At 43.9% G+C, this 26839-nt stretch overlaps 2 protein-coding genes and 1 non-coding gene across 13 annotated transcripts; 1 reads left to right on the forward strand and 2 right to left on the reverse strand.

Moving 5' to 3' along the window:
• Nucleotides 1-1863: 1863 nt before the first annotated feature.
• ppdpfb (pancreatic progenitor cell differentiation and proliferation factor b) lies at nt 1864-4358 on the reverse strand. The gene is made up of 5 exons (XM_048240640.1): nt 4197-4358; nt 3472-3563; nt 2925-3002; nt 2510-2603; nt 1864-2286 (listed from the first exon to the last, which is right to left on the reverse strand). The coding sequence occupies exons 2-5, from the start codon at nt 3524-3526 to the stop codon at nt 2160-2162; spliced, it is 354 nt and encodes a 117-aa protein (XP_048096597.1). The 5' UTR covers nt 3527-3563; nt 4197-4358; the 3' UTR covers nt 1864-2159.
• A 492-nt stretch (nt 4359-4850) lies between these two features.
• trnae-cuc lies at nt 4851-4922 on the forward strand. Its single transcript has one exon. It is a non-coding gene; the product is annotated as a tRNA-Glu (tRNA).
• A 385-nt stretch (nt 4923-5307) lies between these two features.
• On the reverse strand, nt 5308-24454 carry tpd52l2b (tpd52 like 2b). 11 transcript variants are annotated; one of them, XM_048240628.1, is made up of 10 exons: nt 24239-24454; nt 22032-22180; nt 21471-21619; nt 20792-20851; nt 18330-18377; nt 15913-16014; nt 8557-8583; nt 8060-8104; nt 7376-7424; nt 5308-7092 (listed from the first exon to the last, which is right to left on the reverse strand). In XM_048240628.1, the coding sequence occupies exons 1-10, from the start codon at nt 24255-24257 to the stop codon at nt 7006-7008; spliced, it is 735 nt and encodes a 244-aa protein (XP_048096585.1). In that variant the 5' UTR covers nt 24258-24454; the 3' UTR covers nt 5308-7005. The 11 variants fall into 11 exon arrangements, with proteins under 11 accessions (XP_048096585.1, XP_048096587.1, XP_048096588.1 ...); XM_048240630.1 differs by lacking the exon at nt 8557-8583; XM_048240631.1 differs by lacking the exon at nt 8060-8104.
• Between the last annotated feature and the right edge of the window lie 2385 nt (nt 24455-26839).

Genomic DNA, 26839 nt, shown 5'->3' on the forward strand with positions numbered 1-26839 from the left:
CCCGAGGAGCAGACCTCCGCAGAGAGGGAACATTCCTCAGCCTGGCTCTACTCAACTCTCTATGTCCTCTGCACAGCTGTGTGGACTTGAGCCAGAGACAGCCCTGGACACTCCAGCCTGAGAGAGAGGGTGTGTGTGTGCATGTGAGTGTGTGTGTGTGAGTGATATGTTAATGTGTGTGTGTGCGTGTGTGTATGTGCACACACATATGTTAGCTTGTATACATGTGTGATTAGTGTTTTGTGATGTCTGTGTCAACACTGCATCTTGCTTGTTTTTGCCCCAATGTGTTCTCCACAGCAGAACATCCTGCTCTCGCAGCTGTGTATTTTGTACAGGGTGCGAGGCTGGAGAGAAAACCCCTTTTTGTAATTCGTCTAAAGATAGCTCTGCAGCCAGTGTGCAATGTTAACTGTTGCACAACACATTCCCACCCCTACCCCTTTCCAATCCCCACTGCAAAGCTATAGCCCCCCTCCACACAGAGACCCCTTTCATTCTAGAATGCTCCCCCTCCCTGTCCCCTCCATGGAAGTATTCAATCCGGCTGGTCCTCCGAAGAGTGATGCCCCAACCTACTCCACCTCTTTGATGAGGACCTGTCGAAGGAAGAGAGGAAAACATGTCAGACCAGAGTGAGCAAAAAAGGCTGTCTAGCAATCATCCATCTGACCAGCCAGCCAACCAGCCACTTGTGACTTTGCCTAGTGACCTGGAAAAAGTGCTAACAGGGCTGGAAAACACTTCACCCATCTCACGCCTAGGACACAAATTATAACTTTATTTATGCTTGAAGGCGGATGAATGGATGTGATCACAGGTTGTGTATGTGATTCTTTTCTGTTTTTGTGTTTTTTTATGTTGTCTGGATTCTCCCTTGAAATGGCTCAAAGTGGCCCCCAGATGTGTTGAATGTATGTTTGTAAATTGAGATTTTTTTCATTAGGTTTGGTCTTTATGCATCTCATTGAGTGAGAGAGCACTACTTTGTGTGTCTTGGACAGTCAAGAGGGTCAAAGACTCATGACTCCCTATGTAACCCAATAGCACTTTCAATCAAGGGAAAAAATAAATTCTCAAAATATTAATACTTGTTTTGTTATTTAACATTTGTCTTTGTCATTATCTTTGCCTGACCATGTATTCAAAACATACATAAATATGATAAATTAAGATATTTGTTTATTCTAAATCAGGGACAGATTCCAGTCTTATTTCAGGGCATATACATATCCAAAGACATACATACTTTGGTCTTCCTCATACTGAACCTCCTCACAAGAACACATGGCTGCAGTTAACCAGTGTCTCGGTTTTCTTACAGCTATGGCTTCAATGAGCACTAGCTGCTTGCTGAAGATTGTATGACGAATATGACGAGCACAACAGACTTCACGGTATGGAGGCTGATCTAGCGGTTAAGTTATATAACAGCTGCTGAAACATGCCCATCTCCACAAGGCAACATGGGACTTTGTGTCCTTGTATGTACAAGCAGCAGTGCGAGCACATTTGGCAGACAAAAGAACACTAGCAGGACAAGCATGTACATAGGTCCACTGGTACAATCCACCATTCAGCCAGTTCTGATAATAGAGAGCACTGTTTAAACAACTTGAGCAAAGAACAGAGTAGGGTAACTGTTGTGCCGCTAGTGCTCCCCCCCCCCTTTTCCTTTTAAAAAAAGCGATTCAGTCAGCAGAGCCGATTCATTCAGGCAGATGAGGGTTAACTGGGACTGAGGGCTCAGTTTTACAACTCAAAGAACGTTTTTCTGTTTGATAATGGTGTGTTTAGGCCTCTCCACACCGGCAAGAGCCTGCCTTCTCATGTAGTGTACAAAATGAAGCACAGAGAGTGTGATAGGCTGCTTGAGGCTATTTTAATGAATCTGAGAACACGGGCGATTGTGTGAAAAACATCAGAACAAAAACAACATCAAATCCACCAGTGTTACAGATGTGTAAAAACATACAAAAAGTTTCTTTTGTTCCTTTTTTTTTTAGCTTTTTACTTTATCATAGATATAAAATGAAAGATAAAATGATGAACACTAAAAGCAACCTGTGCTAATATAAAAAAAAAAAAAAAAAAAAAAAAAAAAAAAAAGTAAAAAGCAGTCTCCGTCTCCTAGCGTCTGTTGTCCCAGGACACTGGGCTCAAGAGGATGGAGGGCTCCCCGCCTCCGACTTCCCAGTGTCGCTGCTCTCACTAGCCTGCCTCTTCATCACCATCTCCCTGGCAACACAGGTGACTGGCCCCTCAGTCATGTTCAGCATTCCAGCCCTGCAAAGCAGCTATGATTAGTGGGAGAACTCAAACGTGAGACCCCTCCCCTTCCCTCTAGTCCAAAACCACTTGTGTCTGTCATTGTATTACTTCAATTATTTAACCATATACTATTTACATGCTTGTTTTTTTTTGGGAACATTTTTGTCAACTAGTAAAAGCAGACATCATGATTGCTCTGCCTGGACAAAGCCAGTCACCAGGCTGTGCTAACACTTACTTCTGTTGGGCTTCCTCAGTAAGGGGAGTCATTTGAACTTGTTTCCCAAAGAAGAAACTGGACCACCAGTGCCCTGAGTCTTGCTTGGGAAGCCCTAGAGGGAGAAAGAGACAGACAGAGAATTAAATACTATTCAAACATTCGCAAACTACCAATCAACATGCATTTCTTTGAGTCATGCGACTCAATCACTCAAAAGATAATGAAATGTGCATCTGCATCCATTCTGACTCACATTACACACCCTACCAGTCATTTCCCGTTTCAACTGAGAGTTGCTGTGTTTACCCAACACAGAACAGTGACGTGAACGGTGCAATACCTCAACCTCCCACCATTCGAAACAAGTTTGAAAGTTGTTCAAAGTGGAAGGCCCGTAGAAGGCCCTTTTTTTTTTTTTAAGAGTGACTCTTACCTGGGTGGTGAGGGATGACCTCCCCACTGTACTCTGAACTGCTGCAGGAGCTATTACTGGATGTTGAGCCAATGCGCCCTATAAATACAGACCACAGATGTTAAACCAAAGTCCTTTTAGGCAAGTCCCTCCACTCGGCGGCCATATAGCAACGCTTTTTGGGCACTCATCGGGCATCCTATTCAGCAGAAATGTGTGTGCGCAAGGCTTCACGACACCAATCTTGCTCCAGCGGCGAGTTCACAACACATGATTGGCAAGATGTCTTCACAACACACCATATGATTGGCTCAATGTATTCACATCACACCACATGATCGGCTCAATGTATTTACATGTCAACATTTTGCCGAGGAAGGGGTGGGATATGTGTAGACAATGGCCATATTGGCATTACAAACTAACCCCATGCATTTCTATGAATGATTTTTTGAGTGCTGCGTCTCCTCATTAAAAAGTCTCTGGTTAAACTGATGCTGAGAGTTCAGCACCCATACAACATTTTATTCTCATTTATTGGCAATATACAAGTCATTTCAATGCATACTTCGGTAGTAGTCGTGGGTTGCAACCAAAGAGCCGCCTGCTGGAATAGCTGCCATTCTTCAGATCTTGTAAACAGTGCCTTAGATGGAAACCCTATGTGGATACAATAAGCAGATCATGATAGTCAGGGACCAAGGGAGGAAAACAAGCATCACATTTTGGACAAAGGAAATTAACTTATATTCAATATAATGATAATGTTTAATACACACACACACACACACACACACACACCCTCGAATCGCGTGTTCAAATGAAGCGTACGTTAACGTTACAATTACATCCTACAAAGACAGAGAGACAGGAGACATTTCCTACAAGACCTTTCATAGGAGGAAAACATCTTCTGTGGTTAGCAATCGTAACGTAGCTGCTGCTGTAGGCTACACTGTTTACACCAGTGACTGGTGGTGATGTATGTGATCAGTGTGATGTTTATCCCAACTGTGTTGGCTGGCTAATATGATATAACGACCTTAACGTCGAATGTTGTTTTTCAGGGTTATGTAAATGTAACGACAGGAACATAAAACAGATATATAATATATTTGATCGCCATTGTCCTCCACATGTCGAAAAGTAATCATCTTGGACATGTTTTCGGCAGTAGCTAACGTTTTCATAATCAGATGGCTAGCATCCAAGGGCAACACGATTAGCTTATAACAAGTAGGCAAGCAAGCAAACGGAGTCCATTTCACCATTACGTTAAGGCAATAGCGTTACCTTCAAAACCGTTCAGTGCTGATGGAAATAAGCACCCTTCTCAACTCAGTTGGCGAGGCTCTGGGGAGTAAACGCTAGGCGACGGGGCCCATTGGAAATAAATGTTTGGGTGGCTGAAACCCTCCACGTCCTGTCGGTAGATACTGCAGAATATAGAGAATTACAATGAAGCGCTCACATTTATAACACCAGTGACGTCATGAACAAAGCAGCGGCAGACTAGGCGTGGCTTTGGAAACCCACTAAAATGAGTGGCATCTAGTTGTGTTTTGGATGGATTTTATCATACTATTAGTAGCAACGTCCTTGGTAACAGTATAGGCTAATATAAAGCGAAGAAAATGCATTCTCTGGGAAAACGGTCGGAGAATACCATCTATCCAGCATTTGGGAAGTTACATCAACGAACGCTTGATCCGGAAAAATCTGGCTCAGACCGTAATTTTGCTTGTTTGGAAAATGTGCTTAATAGGCTGGGTTGCCAGCTTTTAACTAATCATAATCATGCCATAGTAGGCCTATATGAAGCGACTAAAGTCTACAGATTAAGACATTTTTTCGCTGGATATGTTATACAGAATAAAATGTAAAAAAAAGAATATTATGCAAATCTTCATAGCTTAAAACGTTGATAGCTTTCCTTTCTCAACAGCATCCCTGGTGGTCTAGTGGTTAGGATTCGGCGCTCTCACCGCCGCGGCCCGGGTTCGATTCCCGGTCAGGGAAGGATGTGTTTTGCCTCGCCCTCTGGTGTTCCCGTGGCTCACAGCGACGTCTTAACATTCCCAGACAATATGTAAAGTAGCCTATGCCTACGGACCAGTGGCTGTCACCAAAATGATTGATCAACGTCCTCTCCTTGACATTGACTGAAATACGGAAAACTACTAAAAACCCCAGTTTTACACTACAATCATCGTTCGCCATAGTTTAGAGCAGATGCCTTTAATCAAAATACGCCACCAAGTGGTCAAAGGTGTAAACTTGTTGGTGTGACCCATATGTGGGATGCAAGCAAGAAGTATGCTTTTCTAGGTGCGTTAATTTCAACCTGCAAAAAAAATCATATCAACAAAAGGTTAAATTATAACTCATAACACTATACAACCTATTCTTTTAAGGAATGCTTTATTGATATTCCAAACAGAGTAAAAACATAAACTGAAAACTGATCCATCATAGTTGGCTCCAAACAAAACAATAACATTTCCTCTGTACATGTAAAGGTCATATACCTAAATTAAAGCTCTATGGTGTGTTTAGCCTAATCTAACTTGCCCATGACATTTTCAGAATACACACTGGCTCCATATCCTCAAAAACACAATAGCCCTCATTCTGTACAAACTAGTATGCAGTGTTCTACACTTCCAATAGCACATGTGAATTTCGTGATAGACATAGGTTGTGTTATCTAATAATGGCAGCTTTCTTCATATTTTGTTTTAAATTATGGCAACTGAAAACAAATCCCTTGCAGACCAATCTCCCCAAAAATCTAGGTGGCTGTAAACTACCCTTCAGCGTATGGCCACACAGAAAAGGACACGGTGAGTGTCATGAAGGCAAAAGAGTTGATTAAAACACAAAAGAGAAAGAAAGACTTTTGCAGGCCAATTATACAATCTACTTCATCTTGATGAAGTAAAAACAGTGACCGTGCATGCAATGCTCAAGATGGCCATAGAGTCCAGTCTCTAGTTAATCAATCAATCAATCAATCGCACACTTAAAAATATTACGATTGTTTGGGTTCAATGTTGTAAGAGCCAGGTTAGTGTACATGGAAGTGAGCCTTCACTAGTGAGGTTTCACAAGTGACCGGTGTGTTACTGGTGTAGATGTGCATGAGTGGTTTCCGATGTCTTATCACCAGAACAGTGACAGACCTGCGTGCATCGGCTGAACACTACCATGTGGGGTATGGCACAAAAACAGGCAAATAATCAACACAAAACTCAGTTACCCTCCCAATACATTATTTTCAACTCAGCTGACAGGAAATGGAGAAGAAACAAAAATAAAACAAACATAATAAACATAACAATAAAGCATAAAACATAATAACAGGCATACGCCAGAAATCAGGCAGATCAAGCAAACACTAGTGAGAAAGTGTAAGGCTGAGAGATTCCACATTCACCAGATGTGCTGCAAAGCATTGCTTCATGTTGTACGCAGTTTAAGAAAAACAAAAGACTGGAGTAGAATGGTCAGCAGTTCAGAATGCTGTGATCATTTCTCCTCCTTTTTGTTTACATTTTAAAATATTAGTTCATTTTGTCTTCTCTTCCAATCCTCTTTTAAATTTGCTTGTTTCCCCATTTACGTTTTGGCAGATTTCCCTCACCTAGATGAATGCTGCTTGGCAGTACACTTTAAATATAGCTGTTCATATATATATATATATATATATATATATCTTTGTATATAGATAAAAGTTATGTAAAAACATTATGCAAAGCAGTGTAAAATAGTTTATAATACAAAATGGTTTAACATCTTTTATTGTCTGTTTTCTTTGCTCTTTTTTGGTGTTAATTTTGATTTTTACATCTGTTGATTCCCTGTCATGTAGCCTTCAGGTGAGTGAGGGTGCTTGCGGTGATGTTGTGATGGCAAGATGAGCACATGCTTTTTGTAGGGTCAGGAGGGCAAGGTCATGGCTGGTAGAGGAGGATGGAGGAGCCAGGAGCTGGAGGTCACAGGTGGCTGACTGGCATCACTGGAGCGAGAGATGATGCGACTGTACAGTCATGACGCTGGGGGGCGGGGTTGGGTGGAGTGAGGCGTGCGCGGGAAGGTGGCTCTAGAAGGGGGCTTTGTCCTGTACAGGGTTGGTCTCCTGCGGGGACTGGGCCTCCTCGCCATTGGACTGACCGCCAACCACTTTGGTCTGGGAGGGACAGAGAGGTGGAGTGGGCATGAAAACAGGAAAACAGGATGTCAGTGGCAAAATTAGAAAAAACAAAACAAACATTAATGTAATTGTATGACACTCCACTAGGTGGCTGGTAAACTTATTTGAAAAGGCGATAGTGTATGCCTTGGTGTTAATAACGCATATTGTTACAACATCACATCTTGTGGTGTATCTTTTAACTGTACAACAAATTGTAAATAAACACTACTTTATGCATTCAGCCCGTTGGACAGTGGAGTCCATTTCTGGGTCTTACCTTGAGGTTTCCAACTTTGTCCTCAAAGGATTTGAAGGTGGGTGAGTTCCTGCAAGAAATAAATACAGATGGTTCTAGTATGCTTAGACAGAAATACAGAGGAAAACAGGAGCTTTGGCAAAAATCAATTCACTGAAATGGGCACACTACTACACAATACTGCAATGGCTCAGCTAAAGATAAAACCTGTCAGTATCCACTCATCTAGTACTCACACCAACAAGTCATTGTATAGGTTTCTCTCTCTGTGCACAAAGGGACTGCCTTATAGCAGAATATAGGTCTGGTCCTCTACTATGGGGCTAACTAGCAGCCAGTTCTTGTATGTATAGCTACACAACTCATGTTGAGCGGCAAACCATTTATGGGTGCTTATTAGAACAGGTTTAGTAGATAACCAATTTTTTGTTTTTTTATTTATAGGTCAACTAACTAAATGACTGCTAATTTGCTTTACAAAGGTTTATCTATGTTTACATCTCATGTTTAACTGTTTAATGCCAAAAATCGGTTCATGAATTATCTGAAAAGAAAGAATAGATTATGCCCATCTAAATCATACAGAACCAAATCACAAGAGAGGCAAGTCATTCTCACATCACGATAGAATCATTTCTAACAAAAGCACGAGCTCTGATTGAGAGAAGGGAAATGGGCTCCTGTTGCGTCCCCAGTGTACATTACCTCATGGCTGGCATACTTATGGAGTGGCGAATGGAGTAGTTGCCACTTTGAGTGCATTAAAAGAAAGACAAGAAGTGTGTGAGTTATAAAGCAAGCAGGAACATGTGAGGAAAAGACAGACAGGACATTTAAAGCAGTAAGAGAACCCATTAGAGTTAATGGGGCTACAGGACACTAATCAGGTTGCCTTCCACCCACCAGATATATTTAGCAGTTAGAAGAGGCTTCTTAATTGATTAATTTTTCATCATCACAAAGATAAAAAAAATCATGTTCATTGCTCAGATTATGCAAAAATATTAAAGACGTGCAAGAGCAGCTGGTCAAGGCAGGTACTGTAGTACTAAAGGACATTCTAATAAAAACAGACAGAGCTTAACCTCAGTTGATGTAGAGGAGGAGGAGGCTGAGAGCCTTCAAATTTCCATTGTGAAAATCTAATTATCATTACTCTGCTTATGGTAAATTGTGGAGTGGGACCAATCAATCAGTCTTACCCAAAGGAATGAGAGAAAGGTAGAGCTCTGTTGGCCAAAGGAGGGCAGCAATTAACAAAAACAAAAGATACAAACAAAAGCAATCAGGTTATGCGTGAGAAAGACATATTGGGGAGGTAAGCAATATTACAGGAGTGGATGGTTGAGTTTGGTAAGGATCTCAATCTCAATGCTGTTCTTTAAGTAGCAGGAGGTTGTGCAATGAGTTGATGCATGGCTGATGTCATTAAGGGTAGCTTAATGAAGATGAATTATTAGCCATACAGGAGAAGAATAAGTGTCAGTGTCATGTCAATATTAAGATCAGATAGACAGCCATGTTCTGAACCAACACAGACAAGTATCATCGATATTGTGTCTGGAGATTTGGAGACAAATTTAGCAGACATTTTTTTTGTTGACAAACACACTGTTTTTTACTCCACTAAGCCTTCTTCAAACCCTTGAACTTGTGGCTGAAAACAGCTTGTTCTTTGGGATTATTTTGCATTATTGTCCCAAACTATTTAGCTGAGACGAATCACGTGACAACCCATGGTACAATCACTTTGAGTATATAAAACGATGGTTACGTATGTAACCGCGGTTCTATGAATTTCGGATGACGGTGCTTTCAGCACCTGGATGTCCATCACATACGCATGTAGGTCGAGTGTTTGTACCAACAGTCACCTGTGACCGGGGTGACGTATGACGCGACGTCATGCACTTAAGGTGCTTTCACCCCGGAAGTGACCTCTTGGCAATCTTCTCTTCCCCCCTCCGAGTGACTGCCAAGCTCTGGCGGTCATCCGAAATTCATAGAACCGCGGTTACATACGTAACCATCGTTCTATTTCATTTCTTCTGACCGCCAGAGGCGGGGCTTTCAGCACCTGGATGACACATACCAACAAGGTCACAAGGAGGAGAACTTACCTTTTTGACCACCTAATGGCTTAAGAGAGTAGTGGTGACTAGCGGGTTACTTGCAGCCACGTTAACTCTGTAGAATCTTGCGAATGTGCAAGATGATGCCCATGATGTCGCCACACTCTGGGTTGAGTGGCCGCGGATGGAGGCTGGGATTGGTAGGCCCCCGCTGTCATAGGCCTTGTAGATAACCTCAACAATCCACCTGGACAGTCGTTGTTTTGACAATGCCTGGCCCCGTCTTGGCCCTGACAAAAAGTGACAGACAAAAAGTGATTCCGACCGCCGGAATCCAGTGGTTGACTGAATATATGCCCTTAGAGCCCGGACTGGGCACAGCAAGGCTGTGTTTCCCTGCTGTCCATCCTCCCCAGTTGGAGGATCAAACGCGGCTAAATGGAGGGGTTGATTTACAAACGAAGAGGAGAAAGTCTTCGGTAAAAAAGATGGGTTAGGCCACAATGTGACCCCCGTTTCTCCCAGGGCCCATTGGAGGCACTCACGGCTGATTGATAGAGCGTGTAACTCCCCCACCCTCTTTGCTGATGCCATGGCGCACAGAAAGGCAGTCTTCAACGATACCCATTTATCCTCTGTGCTCTCAAGAGGTTCAAATGGGTGCCGGCACAGCGCCTCCAACACCAATGGTAGGTCCCAGGAAGGTGTCTGGCTCCGCTGTGGCGGCCTGAGTCGCTGTGTCACCCTTAGGAAACGCGTCACCAGTGTGTGGGAGCCCACGGTGACGCCATCCACCTTGTTGTGGCTGGCAGATATTGCCGCGGCATAAACCCGGATGGTGGCTGCAGCCAGGCCCCCGTCGAAACGAGACTGCAAGAATCCGAGAATTGTCGGTACTGGACAACTGGTTGGCTCCTCCCCCGCTGGCCCGCACCATTCCACGAAGAGCTTCCACCTGTTCGCGTAGAGCGCATTAGTGGAAGCCGCCCGCGAGTTGTTGATGGTATAAACAACTGCTGGGTCGCAAGCACCTAGCAGAGGCTCAGGCCCCTCAGTGGCCATACCCATAACTGTAGGCGCGCTGGATTTGGGTGCCAGATCCGTCCCCCCAGTTGTGAGAGGAGGTCCGCACGAATGGGGAGGCACCAAGGGCGTCCGACCAACAGCCCGTGCAACACTGGGAACCACAGCCTCCCGGGCCATCTGGGGGCTATCACCGTGTGGCCCTCCTGGGAGATCCTGTGGAGAATGGTACGAATCAGTGGAAGTGGGGGAAATGCGTACAAAAGCTGCTGGGGCCACTTGTGTGCCAGCGCATCCCAGCCTAAGGGGCTCGTTGCCTCTTCCAGGGAAAACCATAGGGGGCAGTGTGTAGAGCCTTGGGAGGCGAAAAGATCCACCTCTGCTCTGCCGTACCGCTGCCAGATGGCCTGCACCACCTCCGGGTGCAGCCTCCACTCCCCAGGATGAGGGCTCTGTCGGGACAAGAAGTCTGCTGCTGTGTTCCGGCTCAGCAAGCGGGGGTATGCCCAGGACAGCAACTGGCGAACTAGTCTCAGGGATGACTGAGACCTCGTACTCCCCTGATGGTTTATGAGGTAAACCACTGCTGTGTTGTCGGTCCTCACAAGCACATAACTCCCCGACAGCACAGGAAAGAAGTGCCTGAGGGCAAGGAGAACCGCCTGAAGCTCCAACACATTTATGTGTCGGCGCTGCTGTTGGGGGTCTCACGAGCCGCGAACAGCCCTGCACTGCCAAACAGCACCCCAACCTGTCAAAAAAGCGTCAGTCGTTACGACCTCCCTGCGGGAGGGTATGGCACCAAGGGGAACCCCCTGAGTCAAGTATGCCCGGCTCTTCAACGGTCGCATGCACTGAATACACCTGGCAGTGACTCACCAGCTTGTGCCTGTCGGCTCTTGGATCCAACCCCAGTCTGTTGATCCACATCTGGAGTGGTCTCAACGAGAGGAGGCCTAGGGGGACCACGGCAGCAGCTGCCGTGAGTGTGCCCAGTAGTACCTGGAAGGAACTGAAGGTTCGCACTTGGCCTCTCCTGAACTGTCCTACCCGACTGAGGATGTCGTTCACCCACTGGGGAGATGGGGTTGCCTGTCTCCTGCGAGAATCCAACTGGATACCAATTAACACTATACGCTGACTGGGTGTCAACGTACTCTTCTCGAGATTTATCTTGAGTCCTAACCTGACTGAGATATCAACCGAGCTAGGTCCCTGAGTAAATCTGACTCCGTCTGAGACACTACCAACCAATCGTCCAGGTACGAGAGGATGAGCATACCTGTTTTCTGTAGTGGTGCTAGTGCTGCTGCCACGAATCTTGTGAAAATCCGAGGGGCCAGTGATATTCCAAAGGGGAGGACCCTGAACTGGTCGGCCCTTCCCTCAAACGCAAAGCGCAGGAACTGCTGGTGATGTGGTGCAATTGGTATGTGAAAATAGGCATCCTTGAGATCGATTTTCGTGAACCAGACGTCTTTCCCGATGGTCTGGAGGACGTCTGCTGTGCGCAACATATGACATTTTAAGGTCTTGAGGTATTTGTTTAATGACCTGAGATCCAATATGGGGCGAAGTCCACCCCCTTTTTTTGGGATTATGAAATACGTGGAGTAGAAGCCACTGTTCAGTGAACATGGCTCTACGGGCTCTATTGCTCCTTTGTCTAGAAGGGCCCTGACCTCCTGACGCAGGGCCAGTGCCTTGGCCTCGTCCCTTACCATTGTCATATTGACTCCTGTGAACCTTGGCGGTCGGCGTTTGAACGGAATGCTGTTGCCCTCTGATAGGGTGTCCAGCACCCAGGGGTCTGATGTTCGTGCTTCTCAGCTCAACAGCTGTTGGCTGGTGAAGCGACTGACCGCCGGGACGAAGCTGTCACTGCTTACCCGCTCGGCCCCTCCGGCTCCTGGAGGGGCGGCGGCCATACGTTGTGTCCTGCTGTGCCGGACGAGTGGTGTGTCTAGTGACGGGCCTGCGAAATCCCCCTGGTGGAGGTGGCCTTGACTGAGACACAGGCCGTGATATCACTTGGGCCCTGTCAGTCCCTGAGTAGGGTCTCTGCCCATGAACAGGTGTGTGGTGTAAACTGGCAAATTGTTGCCTGACCTGTGTTGCCTGCAAAAAGCGTTCCAGGGCCTGCTGCGCCGCAGGTCCAAGCAGCTGTCCCGGCACAACCGGCAGAGAACGGAGGACCTTCCTGCTGGGCTCAGACAGTGAAGACTGGGCGAGCCATACCTGACGCCGCGGGAGTGTGAGGGAAGACCTCACCTGCCCAAGCTCCCTTGACATATAATGCCCGCAGCGAGGCTTCAATGAGGGTTTGCGCTGATGGGTCAACCCCAGGAGACTGGAGGATCTGAGAGAGGGCTAAAACAAGATGGGACAATTTCCTATACGTGCCATCCGTGCCGCTGCGTCATAACTCTTCCCGAGCAGGTCGTCCATCAGGCGACATTGTGGCCATGGGCAGCGCACGTCTGGTCTCAAACGACTCATCAGGCGAGAGGATCAAGCCCGCCAATGCAGGTTCTATACTAGGCATCTTGTCGAGGCCACAGCTGGATGCGCCCTGCATATTAGCTAGTGCCCTACAATCACTAGGGAGATGTGAAAAACGCCTCGGGTCTGCCCAACATCGCTGTAGCTCTTCCATAAAGGGGGCTGAAGGCGGGACACACAATGTAGTTGCAGTCGGGGTCTGCCTGAAAAAAGCACTCTGCGCATCTGCCTCCGCGGGTGGTGCATCCACCCCTGGACATGCTAGTGCTAACTGTATTGCTGGCCTTAGCCCTAGAGCCGGACCAGCACCCATGCTACCCAGAGAACCACAATCCTCTAGGGAGTTGGAGTCAGAGCCGTAAGATACCAGCTCTGCCACGTCCTCAGCCGACTCATCCACCGTCCTTAGACTCTCCGAGGCTCTGATGGAAAGCACATCATCCTCAGAGACACTTACTGCTGGGGACAGTACAGGGGGCGGTGGGTCATGTGTTGAAGCACTTGTAGCGGAACCGCTAGCTGGCTGTACATCAGGACGCTGGAAAACCTCTAGTAGTGCCTTTATCTGAGCGAATTCTGACACCAAAAAATCCACTTTCTGGGCCAAAGGGTCTGACTTAGTGCGCTTGGGAGCACTCACCGTCTGTAGGTCTAGCACGCTTGCTTGTCTGCGTCTCTGTAATCTAGGGGACAGGCCAGGATCCGCCTGTGCACAGGCCAATGGAGATCCTGCAGCTCCCTCTAGTTCGGCCAGTCTGGCGGCGCGAGCAGCTAAACTCAAACAACAACAGTCTACACAAGCCCTCTCCGTCAGCCCTTGTCTAAGGTGGTCTACACCAAAACGCAGCTCCAACCCGTAAGGGTTACAAGACTCCTAGCGATTGACTCGAAACACCTACGTCCATACAAGGGGGCAGGCGAATTCCCGGAAGTAGAAGAATCGACGTAGGCTGGAGGGACCACCTCTCTGCTAACTCCCATAGAAGCCCATTCATTCTAGGATTTTTTTGAAATACCATAACATCATATAACATATATCCTGTGCTGATATTGTAGCTTCTGTGTAATCCACATAAACACTACAAAGGCAAAACAGACTCCACTACCTCGTCCGTAACGTTGGTTACCCGTAAGAAGAATGGTTAGCTTGTTCGGTTGGAGGGAAGCTAGCTTTGACGTAATCTCTCTTTGGCCGTAGGGAGATAACCGTATTGTTTGGATAAGAAGCTCAGTCCACCTTACTGTCTATGACGGTAACTCATAAGCAAAACCTAGCATACACGACCGTATGTTAAGGTAAAGCATTACACAGAGGCAACCTAATAATAATAAAAAAGTAAACCGAATTTAAAAAAAAAACGGCAGTAATCATTTCAGAGGTTTTCGATGGATTGACCGTAGGTCGGAAAAGTGGAAAGAAGATTAGCTTCAAGGCTATAACTTTGTTTTGTTTTAGCATGACTGTTTTTGAAGATGATCATCTATGGTAGCTTCAACATTAACACGACTTGGTGAGGATGATATTAATAATAATACATAAATCAATGTTTAACTTTGATGACTTTGAAGGCGAAGGAAGTGTGAGAAGAATTTCTGTGTAGCCTATCTATCATATGAGTTACAAGATTCAGTTCTATGGCTAACGTCACAAAGTTAAATGTGAGTCTGCGCAGTACTGGGGGGACCAACTGAAAAATCGTTTGACTCAGTGCCCTCCCATTGAAAACGACGGAGTCTGTTCATCCATTTCTTTTACTGTCTATGCGTCCATACGAGAAGATGACAAGAGGTCACTTCCGGGGTGAAAGCACCTTAAGTGCATGACGTCGCGTCATACGTCACCCGTCACAGGTGACTTTGTTGGTACAAACACTCGACCTACATGCGTATTTGATGGACATCCAGGTGCTGAAAGCACCGCCTCTGGCGGTCAGAAAAAATTAAATAGAACCAACATGTACAAATACATTAAAACAATTCCATTATTTTCAAAATACTCAAAAGACTACCATGAAACAAGGCAATATATGTGATTCTTATGTTTAAATGGTGGTGGTTTTCACCACCACTGAAATAAACAATGCTCTGATGTAAATAAACAATGTTGTCAGTATGTTATTCCATCATGTCTAGGAACAGAATGGAATTTATTATTAAATTATTAACTGCATTAATTGCACAGTGTGACTGGACCACATATATCATTTATTTAATACATTTCTGGACCTCTTCAACTATTTTTTAATATGGAATGGAGCACGCAATTGTATTCAAAGGGATTCTCATCTCCAGGTCAAGTAGTCTATGTGGGTTGCTATTTTTGTTTTGGGGGGAGGAGACCCAGTGTCAACATCATTGAATTAAATCACACCTCAGCCCATAACATGAACCTAATGTGCCTTTGTAAAAAGAGCCCTGTGTGTGGATGTAATTCTCATCATATGGATAAATGGACAGTTAACATGGAGGGAGAGGAGGACGTGCTAGCATGAGACTGGGCATGCAGGAGGAAGCGGGAGAGGGAGGGGAAAGGAGGGCAGATGAGCAAACATTCTAGAACAGTCTAGAAGCCAGTGCTTTCCAACCAACAAAGCCCATCATATAATTAAAAATATATATATATCCTTACGTGACAGCCTGCTGAGCATGGCTGAACACAACACACTAGACTAAGGGTCGTTCAGGCAATAAATATAGCTAAAAAGTATGCGATATTTCTTTACACAGTCATTTTGTAAGTTAGTGGCATAGAGAGGAACAAGTTCAATGGGTAGAACAAAACACTCGTCATTCCAAGGTCATAGCAGTCCCTCCGAGTCCCTCCGTCTACAGTTCCTGATAACTAAATGTATACATAAGAAGCTTTGCTGGTTGGTGTATGGCACAAAGAGTGTTTGGACAGGAAAGGTGTTTGTCTAGGTCAGACAGGAAGTCCGGTCTCTTCCTGCAGTTTTTTGATACCTCATGTCACCCAGTTTCCTGCTGATGGCGGTGCCCATGGTGGAGAAGGCAAGAGAGGTCTTCTGACCTGCCTGAGACAGGGTTTCCTGAGTCTTTTTATATCTGTGGAGAGAGACAGGTAGAGAGAGAGAGAGAGAGAGAGAGACTATTTATCAGCAGTAGATCATGCCACATACACAATGGCTCACTTAAACAAAGAGAGAGAGAGAGAGAGAGAGAGAGAGAGAGAGAGAGAGAGAGAGAGAGAGAGAGAGAGAGAGAGAGAGAGAGAGAGAGACTATTTATCAGCAGTAGATCATGCCACATACACAATGGCTCAGAGAGAAACAAAGAGAGAGAGAGAAGAAACAAAGAGAAAGTGAAGGAAATAAAAAAAAAATAACAAGGTCCTTGGACACGAATTCAGAGGCAGTCATCTGTTCATTTCCATGGGCATCACTCCGAAAAAGCTTAAAACACATGAAAGAGCCACACCATAGTGTGTGTGTGTGTGTGTGTGTGTGTGTGTGTGTGTGTGTGTGTGTGTGTGTGTGTGTGTGTGTGTGTGTGTGGTGGCTACCCAGCGATGAAGAGAGAGAGAGAGAGGGAATGACCCATTTCTAAAAGAATGGAGTCACATGTGCCCGTTTCATTTGCTCCACAGGACTTTCCACTTAACAGACTAGGATGTAGGCTCTTTGAGTACACCTAGGTGTGGTGGACATGTTTATCTGCTAGAGCCAAGCCCAACATGGGACAGTAGCACACTGTCAGGGAAAACTCCACCAGTTCTCCAAGAGATACTCATCTGTAAATAAAAGGAATGGACAGCAACTGTTACAGACCAGTAGCTGGAGACAAATCCAACTATTAACTGGGGTGTGATGGGCCAAACAGTAAACTGAGTGATCAACTGAGCACACTGACACAGAGATCAAATGATGGGAGTGGTGAGAGCACTCAGAAGTCTGACTAGATTTCCAAAATAACACACACACACACACACACACACACACACACACACACACACACAGCAAGCAGCTCAGCTAAAAACTTCAGATTAAGCCCTCAAGGAATGTGAACTTGGCCAACCGATGCAGTGCTATAGTTGGAATGACAGCAGTACTGAAATTGAAAAGAACACACATATACATACCACACACACACACACACTAACATGTTGGTTTGTCTGCTGACACACATCTGGAAAAACGTATTCACTGGATTGGACTAATTCCAGTCAGGCCAGGTAAAGGTGAATGTCATCATATAAGCCAAAGCTGTTTAGCTCCACACTCCTAACCCAAAGCAAAGCGCCCTAGGAAACTGCTGAGCAGTAGGACCACCACCAGAATAAGAAGATCACCACCAACCAAGCACCTGGACCTTTCAAACACCACAGACTCCTCAGCCAACTCACCCAGAACATTTACACTTGTTTACCGGCACATAAGATACAAGCGCATCCAAGCACAATCACACACATCATACATAAAAAACTGCCACAAGCCCCTGTAACTCCACACAATGGCAACAACACTACCAATCAGGTTAGAGAGATAAGCATCTAGAGACATCAGCATAATGTCAAAACCTAATGTCACGCTGAAATAACCTTGCACAGATACTGGATCATTACAACTAGGGATGTAACGGTATGAAAATTTAACCTCACGGTTATAGTGACCAAAATGATCACGGTTTTCGGTATTATCACGGAAATCACGGTTAATCACATTTCTAAAAGTGTGTTCAATATGTTCAGAAAGCACTGATAGACCTACACAAGCTGAAATAGTTCCAAAAATAGTTTCAAAAAGTTCACTTCATGTTTAATTGGCTATGTGCTTATAGCTTAACTTACCCTACCATAACTTGGAGTTTGCTATTTCTGTTATTTGGATGCAATGAGTGAGACCAAAGTAAGCGTTCAAAATAAAACATTAGGCTACTGTATTCTCCTGATAACGTGAGTGGAATGGATTTAATGTGGACGCGAACATAAAAAGACGCAGAGTGGCTACAGTACATGATACAGTGCACATTTTGCGGTGAAAAAGTTCCGCCTTTTAAAATCAGGTGTAGCCTAATCCGAATTGTAGTTAAAACCATCAATTAGACAACAGAATCAGTAGGGTACCTGTTTTGTTCCATTGTACCAGGCCTACTGTATGTCAAAAGCATGCTCGGATGAAGCTGGGAAGGATTAAAAACACGGTTTCCACACCGCGGTAATCAACATTGATAATAATGATATTTGAAATGAAAACGGTAATTATTATCGTCAACATTTTTATCGCAGTTTACCATTATATCAGTAATCGTTACATCCCTAATTACAACTAGGCTACATGTTACTCAAGGATGAGAAAACTAGAATCAACAGACTTGGGCCAAATAAACATAAACAAAATACATGGAGGAATGTAACAACTCACGCTTCTGATTGGGCAATGTCATCCAGAGTTGATGTCGCTGAAAGATATCTACAAGCAAACAGGGTGAGAATTCAAACATTTGCTCCGACATGGGGGGCAACACCATTAGTGAATTACACACATGCATCAACAATAATAAAACAATAATGTTTTTTTTTAAAGCACACACACACATTAGACGAACAGGCCTGCGTATATACTTAAAAACAAACAAACAAACAAACAAACAAAACAGAAAGACAGTGCTGGTGGATGCATCTTAATTCAAGTTTAGCCATAACTGGGATTTCCACCAAAGAAGAAAGAGCACAGACTTTGCAGAGGCACTTTGTTAATGGAGCATGTATATGCTGTGTGCATGTAGCCTACATAAGCACATACAGTATATGCTGCTGGCTGGGTAGTGATGTAACGTCCATATCTCAAAAAGATAGTGTGCATTTAGCAGACACATGTTTAGGAATCCAGTAAATCAAAAGGATTATGAAACAGCCACACCACCAGCAGCATATGCGTGGTCAGCAGCAGCCTCCTTCAGAGGGCAGAGGAGCCTTTCTGATGACTGGGACGGAACAGTCAGCTCTAGCCTGTGCACTGTGCGGAGGCTTGACTTAATACAGGTTATTAGGTGAACCACAGGATGAGGTGGGGAGGAGGGGAAATAATATGACAAAAACCTGGATTCACCTCTGGGTGACCTTCAGGTTCAACACTCTGTTGCTGCGACTATTTCCTAAAAGGCTACACAAAAAGCCACTAAAGGGCTTAGCTGGCTTTTGAAAAAATCACATGGAGTTACTGTGATGCCTTCATATGTGCTTTGAGATCCTGACTTGAGGCTCGTTGTTCGTGTGTGCTTGGCACATACTCATTATGTCCAGACCAGCTCCAGTGCCACCATCATGTGACTCCACACACACACACACACACACACACACACACACACACACACACACACACACACACACACACACACACACACACACACACACACACACGAGCACAGCACCAGCATTCTACTGTACATCCTACATGCTCATTCCATGGGTGGACTCCAGCCAGCCAGGGGCCAGGCGGTGTCAGAGGGCTGGCTGCCATGGCAAGGAGAGAGAGAGAGAGAGAGAGAGAGAGAAAAAAAGACAGAGATGGGAGAGAGAGACTCATTGAGAGAGAGTGTGTGTGTGTGTGTGTGTGTGTATGAGAGAGAGCGATAGAGAGATAGAGAGATAGAGAGAGTGAGAGAGAGAGTGAGTGTATGTGTGCTGAGAAGTAGGTGTAAGATCTCTCATAGGGTCACGATTAAAAACCCTGTCCAGCCAATTTTGAGTCTAGTCAGCCACCCGGTAAATTCCAGTAGCTGAGGTGCAACAGGAAGAGAATCTGCTAATATCTGTTAATAGAACTCTGTTGTTTGTGGTTGGAAATAACGATTTAATCAGCTCTCCTGCCATTAGTCAGGGCCTAGAATGAGAAGCTCAGTCTGAGCATTATGCCTGGTTGTTTTCTGTTAGATTAAGACAAAGAGGTGCGGAGATACGAATGACTCAGCAACCACTCTAATGTGCGGACTGAAACTGGGAAGTTTAGATTCTGAGGAACAACAGCATTGAAAAAAATTTAAATAGTCACCAAACTGACTGTATGAAAGGAACCAGTGAGATGGCAAGAGACAGAAGACAGGAAGATATACTGTAGACAGAGACTGAAAGAAGGAAAGAAGAGAGAGAGAGAGAGAGAGAGAGAGAGAGAGAGAGAGAGAGAGAGAGAGAGAGAGAGAGAGAGAGAGAGAGAGAGAGAGAGAGAGAGAGAGAGAGAGAGAGAGAGAGAGAGAGAGAGCTTTTGTTCTGCAGAACTGGGGCATGTTTCATAACCTCCTACCACAGCCACCACAAGAAACTATCTGTGTAATGTGCATTTTCCCTACCCAGAGCCGAGAACAAACACTGCCCATCAGAGAGAGAGTGTGAGGCAAAAAATGATGAGTGTTTCCCTCAACCACTGCACAAAGATGTTTCAGAACACAACATCACACCAAGACAAACGCTCCTGTCCAGCAGACAGAGGATTAGTACCAACACCACACGGCAGGCTAGACAGCAGACATTAATTCAAGGCATACAACACATAACAACATCACACTACTATGCATGTAACTAGAGATCCCTGTACAGATATCCATAAACTCTGCAGTCATACATGCATTCATGTATAGCCAAATGTGTGTGTGTGTAGGGCACTGCCCTGAAAGACATGTATATCTGCTGGAGTAATGCATGTGCATTAGTGCTGTTTGAATGTGTACATAGTTGTTTGACGGCAATATATTCATAACAAAGTATTAAGCAGGTATTCTATGAGAGTTTGAGGGTCTGAAAGAAGTCTGCTGGGGCCTGGCGATGAACAGGTAGGGAGACACACAAGGCAAAAAGGGCACAGCGAACTCCTCATGCAGTCAGACTCACAGATCAGAACCAATAACTTTCTCATTCCACTCGCTCAGTCGTCCTGCCGTTCTCACATAGCTAGAAGGGGGGAAAAGGGGGAAAAGGCAAGTTCACACGCTGCGCTGCGCTACACCATAGGGGAAGCAGGCCGTGCAGACAGGAGGTGGTTTTACACTAGTTTGTGGGGAGGTCTGACGGATTTACTGCGGTGGCGAGAGCCAAGTGGCCAAACTCACATGACTAGCGCTGACATGGAGACTTTTGAGCTCTGCTCCTTACAAGTGGATCTGCCCTCATTCAGCAGGTGAAATAATGGCCACACACAACCCCCATAACCCCTAATGGCTTCAAATAAATAACCTCGGACATGCCGTGGCACAATAAAATGACAGATTTCTATAAGGGATGGACACAAATGAGACACATGGACCGTAGCAGGGGGGCTTGTTTGGATAGGAAATACAAGCATTTTCCTGTGTCATAAGGCAGCACGCACAAATAACAGCCATAAAAGGGGCTGGCAAGCAGCAGCTAAGCAGAGTGAATTGAAGCCTAACAATGACGTAACGACCCTGAGTGGTCATGACACCAGTCATTCTGTACGGTCAGCCTAACATTTGCTGAGCAACATAACTACGGGAACACATCACTTCCTCTAAAGTGAAGTGGCTTGACCCTTCTATAAGCTTTTACTCACGCATTTGAGGTCTGGACGTCCTGCCAGCCTTTGGTGAGGTTCTGTTTGAACTCGGTGAGGGGACTGAGGCCCAGCTTCCGCTTTAGCTCGGTGGCGTGCTTCTCTTTGGCCGAGAGAACCTGCCGCAGAGTGTTAATCTCCTCTTCCACCTAGCAGAACAGAGAATGGAATGCACACTGATACATTGAAACCAGAACCTGAGCTGACTAAAATGGAAGCAGAACTGAACATCAATATTTTTCATAACATTAATACTAAAATGGATTATTGCAGTTAAATGGCCATCAATGGACATGTGTTTGATATGCATGTTGCATCCTTGTCATTAATCTATGCCAGTTTAACCCATCCTTACAGACAAGCAAAATTGTCAATTGATGAGCTCAGAGTGAATCGGAATATTAGCAGTTCATTGTGAGGCATGGCGACCATCATAGTGACTGAGCTTTCTTCAAAAAATAAGTCCAATTTTACAATGTCTTATTTGCATAATTTCCTCAACTTCTGTTTATAGTGGGGCTGAGCAAACCTTGGTGGATCCGTAGTTATGGCATTACCTACCTTGGTGAGCTCCGTGCGCAATTCCTCCGCCTCTTCCTCCGTCAGGCTGGGAGGCAGCGGTCTTTCAGCGTTTCCTACTGCTCCTTCAACAGGGACATCCGAGAGGTTGTTTGTGCCCAGGCCTTTGTTAGGGGAGTTCAGATTGATGTCTGTAACCATTGACCATGAAAACAGAGACCATAAGGGAGGGCTTCTGACCTGCATTACAGTAGCCTACATCCAAACACATTGCACATATATGCAAGAAATGTGCTTGTTCATTTCTGTTATGCTTGAAAAACAATAGAGGGACAATGAAACTGAAAAAGAAGACAAAAAGTATTGACTGTGCAGAACAATTTGACTGTTTTTATTATTATTATTATTATTATTATTATTAAAAACACTGACTGGCATTTAATTACAAAGGGAATAAAAATAAATAAAAGTGCTTAAAGCATTTAGAGGGTATCTAGTTCACTTATGGCACAGCCATGGTCTGGCTGCTGAGCTCAATGCAACACTGAGCTATTGTAGGCTAACTGAGAGGAGTTAGTGTAACATAGATAGATAGATGGATAGATAGATACTTTATTGATCCCCGAGGGGAAATTCAGGGGGGTCTCAGTAGCATACAGACATCACACACAACATGCACTTACAGCAGAAATGGTAAATATAAGTATGAGTATAAACATATAACCAAACTCCACTGTACAATAGAGACAGTAGGAGATAAGAAAAACTAACAAAACTAAATACTAAATATACTATATAAATAAATGTAAAAAAATCCAGTGTGCTTGAGGGTGATCAAGCATGAGACGCTCGTAGTGACAGGGCCTGTAGTTCTGTGTGCATGGTGAGGTGCTCAAGAGAGTGAGTGTCATGGTGAAGGTGCAAAAAGTAGTCCAACAGTCCTTTAGTTATGTGTGCATGGTAAGGTGCTCAAGAGAGTGAGTGTCATGGTGAAGGTGCAAAAAGTAGTCCAACATTAGTCCAACAGTGCAATAATAAGGTCTAGAGACCAGCATAAATAATATGGACAAATCGGAGAGTAAAGTATAATGTAGACAAGGTAATATAAAAAACTATAAAAAAAACTATGTCAGTGCAAGAACAGGTTGAGGTAATAGGGTTACAGCCATTCAGTATTGTAGCAGAAGCCACTGATCATGTGTGCTAATATAGCATGAAAAACAGTAGTAAAAACAGTAGTAAAAATATTAGGCTGTGGACATTAGTAAAACAGTAGTAAAACAGTAGTAAAGCAGTAGCAAAGCAGTAAAGCATAGTGCAACAGCTACTGATGTGGATAACAATGGGAAAAAAAACAAAAACCAGTTGATCAAATACATTCTTCACAAGAGCAACATTAGGCGCGTCAAAGTGCAATAGTTTACCGAACTCGCTAGGTAAGTGACTGTTAAATAAACCAACTAACACATCTGATCACTATGGAGGAATCCTTGCTAATACACTGCCAAGGAAGGTCTTTCTAAAAGAAAGTGATAATTATTTTAGCTTGTTGGTAACGAATGGTATTGCGCAACCATGCGAGGTAACATCCTTTTCAAGATGAGTTAAAAACATGTTTGCCATATTTATAAACATGATGAGCTATGCCTTTGGTAAAGAATCAAAGCTCCAAGTGATTATAGATTCTAGTAAGTTATACTGGGACGGTTTTAGAGGTCTTAAAGTCCGTGGCTGTCTAGCTGAGGGATCACATTTCTCATAACGTTAATTGTGACAGGTTTATGTTCTGCCAATTCTACTAGCAATAAGTTAGGTCTTTATTCGTTTACGTGAGAGACTTTACACTATTCTTCTGTTAGCTGTTATGTTAGCAAATGGTTGGTTCATCTGAGACACCTGAATTACCGTTTAAATATTACATTTGCATTTTAAAAATGTCTTGCTAATGTAAGCTAGCCTGTTAGCTTCCAACCGATTGCTCCTTAGGACAATAAAAACATATGTATACGTTTCCCATTCACCATAAGGATTTACATGCATTATTTTGTTTCGTTTTATTCGAATCCAAACTAATTTAATCTCCGTTGACTTTTCCTTGTCCTCCTGGGGTTCTTGAAGAAACTAGAATGCAGGGCCCATTTTGCAGCCGTGGTATGCACCAAGGAACGTTAGTGCACGGCCATCCCCGCATACACTGAATAACTGATAACAATGTATCAGACATGACAGCTGTCGCGTGGTTCATTTACCTTGATTGGCTGTGTCCATGGCGTCGAATAAATGAAAAGACGTCGAAATTAGTTTCTGGTAATAAACAAAAAAATGTAATATTCGTATGACCGACACTTAACTCCCTCTTCTTCTCCCGTCTCCTCGACTTGCCCACAACAACAACTCGCTGAGACAGTCACGGCCAGGCACACGGACGAGACAGCCAACTCAACTCAGCTTGATGAACCTTTCGTTTCCACCCTTTCCGGCGCAACTGGATGACGTCTACTCTTTAAACTCAGCCATAATAGAGCTGCACAGTCCATTTATTTTCTCTTATAATATTATTTTATTTATTTTTATTTGTTTATTTATTTTTGTTGATGTTTTCCTTCATGTCTGTGTTTTACTGTCTCTAGTCTCAATTTTTGTATGTACTGTTATTGCATTAATAAAAAAAAAATAAAAAAAAGAGCTGCACAGTCCCGCCCACAGCCGATGCCGGATGTAAAAATTCAATGCAATTTCTCCATTGACAATTGCGGTATAAGCCATAAAAACTTAACTGCATGTGGTAGACTTAAAACCAGCTACGGCTGTACTAAGCGATTGTATATGCTCCTATTCACCCCTTGCAAGTGACGTCACGTTTTGTTCGCGCCACAGCAAAATAGCCTAGTGGACGGCAAGAACACGAATCAAATCAATGGGTTGTAAATGGGACATATCGCACAGCTAGGAGATTATAGTGAGATTTAACCGTAATAATGCCCTTCCACGACTGTTGGCTTATTGTTTGGAATACAACAACATCCCATGTTCTTGCATAGATATATTTTGGTTTGTTTTCTTTGTGTTTCGGGAGTATTTCAACCACAATTGCATGCTTATCTCCTCAGTGTATGAAGCACAGCAGCGGTTGCTATAGCAACCATAGACTCTGAACAGGACGGCAGATAGCACTTAGGCAAAGTCTTTGGCAAGATCTGAATGTAAACAGATAATACCGTTCAAGTTTTTTTTAAATTTCCTATTTCTTTCAATTCTTTAACTTAATGTAAGAAGTAAGTTTATTTGCTGGGCAATGTACAAACTGACGAGTTACATTAGCCCTAGCACTATGAGCTACGATAAACGTTAGCTAGAATAGCTAGAAGCTAGCTTCTATGTGTGGCAGCTAGTTATTATTTCATGTTCTGATATGACATTCTTTTTAACGTTTTGACTATGTTACAACTGATAAAAGCAAGACAAATAAAGTAACCAAATCGCTTTGCAATATTTTAGTCCAGAAATACTTATGGGTGTTCATTTACCATAATGTTAATTACAGTAGCCTAACGTAACGTTATCTCCCCTTGCTGTTACCACCAGTTTTAATAACTTTACATTTGCGATCATGACCCATTTCATCTAACAACACCACTGGCATCTTCTTTGACTATCAGACCCCAAACAGCAATACATTGAACTACAAAGATGTTATAGTAATGTTGTTCAGTTCATCATAATCTTTATGACATAATGTAATTTGCCGTCCGTCTCCCATCTTTTTGCCGTCCAGCATGGAGCCGTCACGTGACTTAAGTCACGTGTCTGCAAGGGGTGAATAGACAACAAGAGTTCATGGGGCACTAACCTTGTTTTGAGATAAATGCCTTTTATTCGCGATCTCTTGGATAAGTACTTCATTACCCACAATCCTGAACAATCCCACAATCCCACATTGATGCCTCTGATTGGTGGAAAGGCCGTTATGGTCATAGTTTGAAACTTTCTCAGCGAAAAATATTGACAAAGATGGCGGAGTCTTTTACTGCCTATGGTGAAAATCTTAATGTGATTAAAAACTTTCTTGACGAATATTGGTACTTGTATCAACAATTGGGGTTTATACATCACACGAACTTAGTCAGGGCCAATACACTATCAAATAGACCACTGTAAATGTTAGTTTAAACACTCAAACTTTTCAGGTAGCCGACAGGCTAACCTTTAGCATTTCCGACATTGTATGTCATTACATAATGCAGCTAACATTAGCCTATGCTGCAACACAGTATGAAATATTTTATGTTTTAGTGAGTGTCCAAAGGGGTGAAAGCCACTTTAAATCGGGTCACATTATTGACTGTTGTGTGTCCGAGAGTCAGTTTGTGGGTTTTGTAAGGGCCAGCATGAGGGACAAGACCTACAAAGTTGTGGTGAGTTAAGGGAGGTTGGTAACATTAATGCTGCTAGCAGTGCTAGTTAACATTAGCTAGGCTACTGTAGCCTTCATACTGTATGATTCATATCAATCATTAACCTAGGAATACTTCGTGCATTTAAAGAACATTTTGTGTAATAATTCACAGCAAATTAATAAACTGAATACGGTGGTCCAAGAGCAGACCATGCACCAGTCCATGCATCAGCCCGACTGAGCAGTGATGACAGCATAGGATGAGTCAGGTAACGTTACGAAGCACTGCCACGTTAACCGCTTTCACACACACACGATATAAAATACACGATGATAAATATAAAATTCAATATCAAAACACTATTATTTACACGATTACACCTGAAATAACTGCTATTAACTGCACATTCACTATATAAAAATCACTGTTTGGAGAAAAGGGTTCGCGTGCTGT

The sequence above is a fragment of the Alosa alosa genome, chromosome 4 (assembly GCF_017589495.1).
Source record: "Alosa alosa isolate M-15738 ecotype Scorff River chromosome 4, AALO_Geno_1.1, whole genome shotgun sequence".
NCBI classification, from domain to species: Eukaryota; Metazoa; Chordata; class Actinopteri; order Clupeiformes; family Clupeidae; genus Alosa; species Alosa alosa.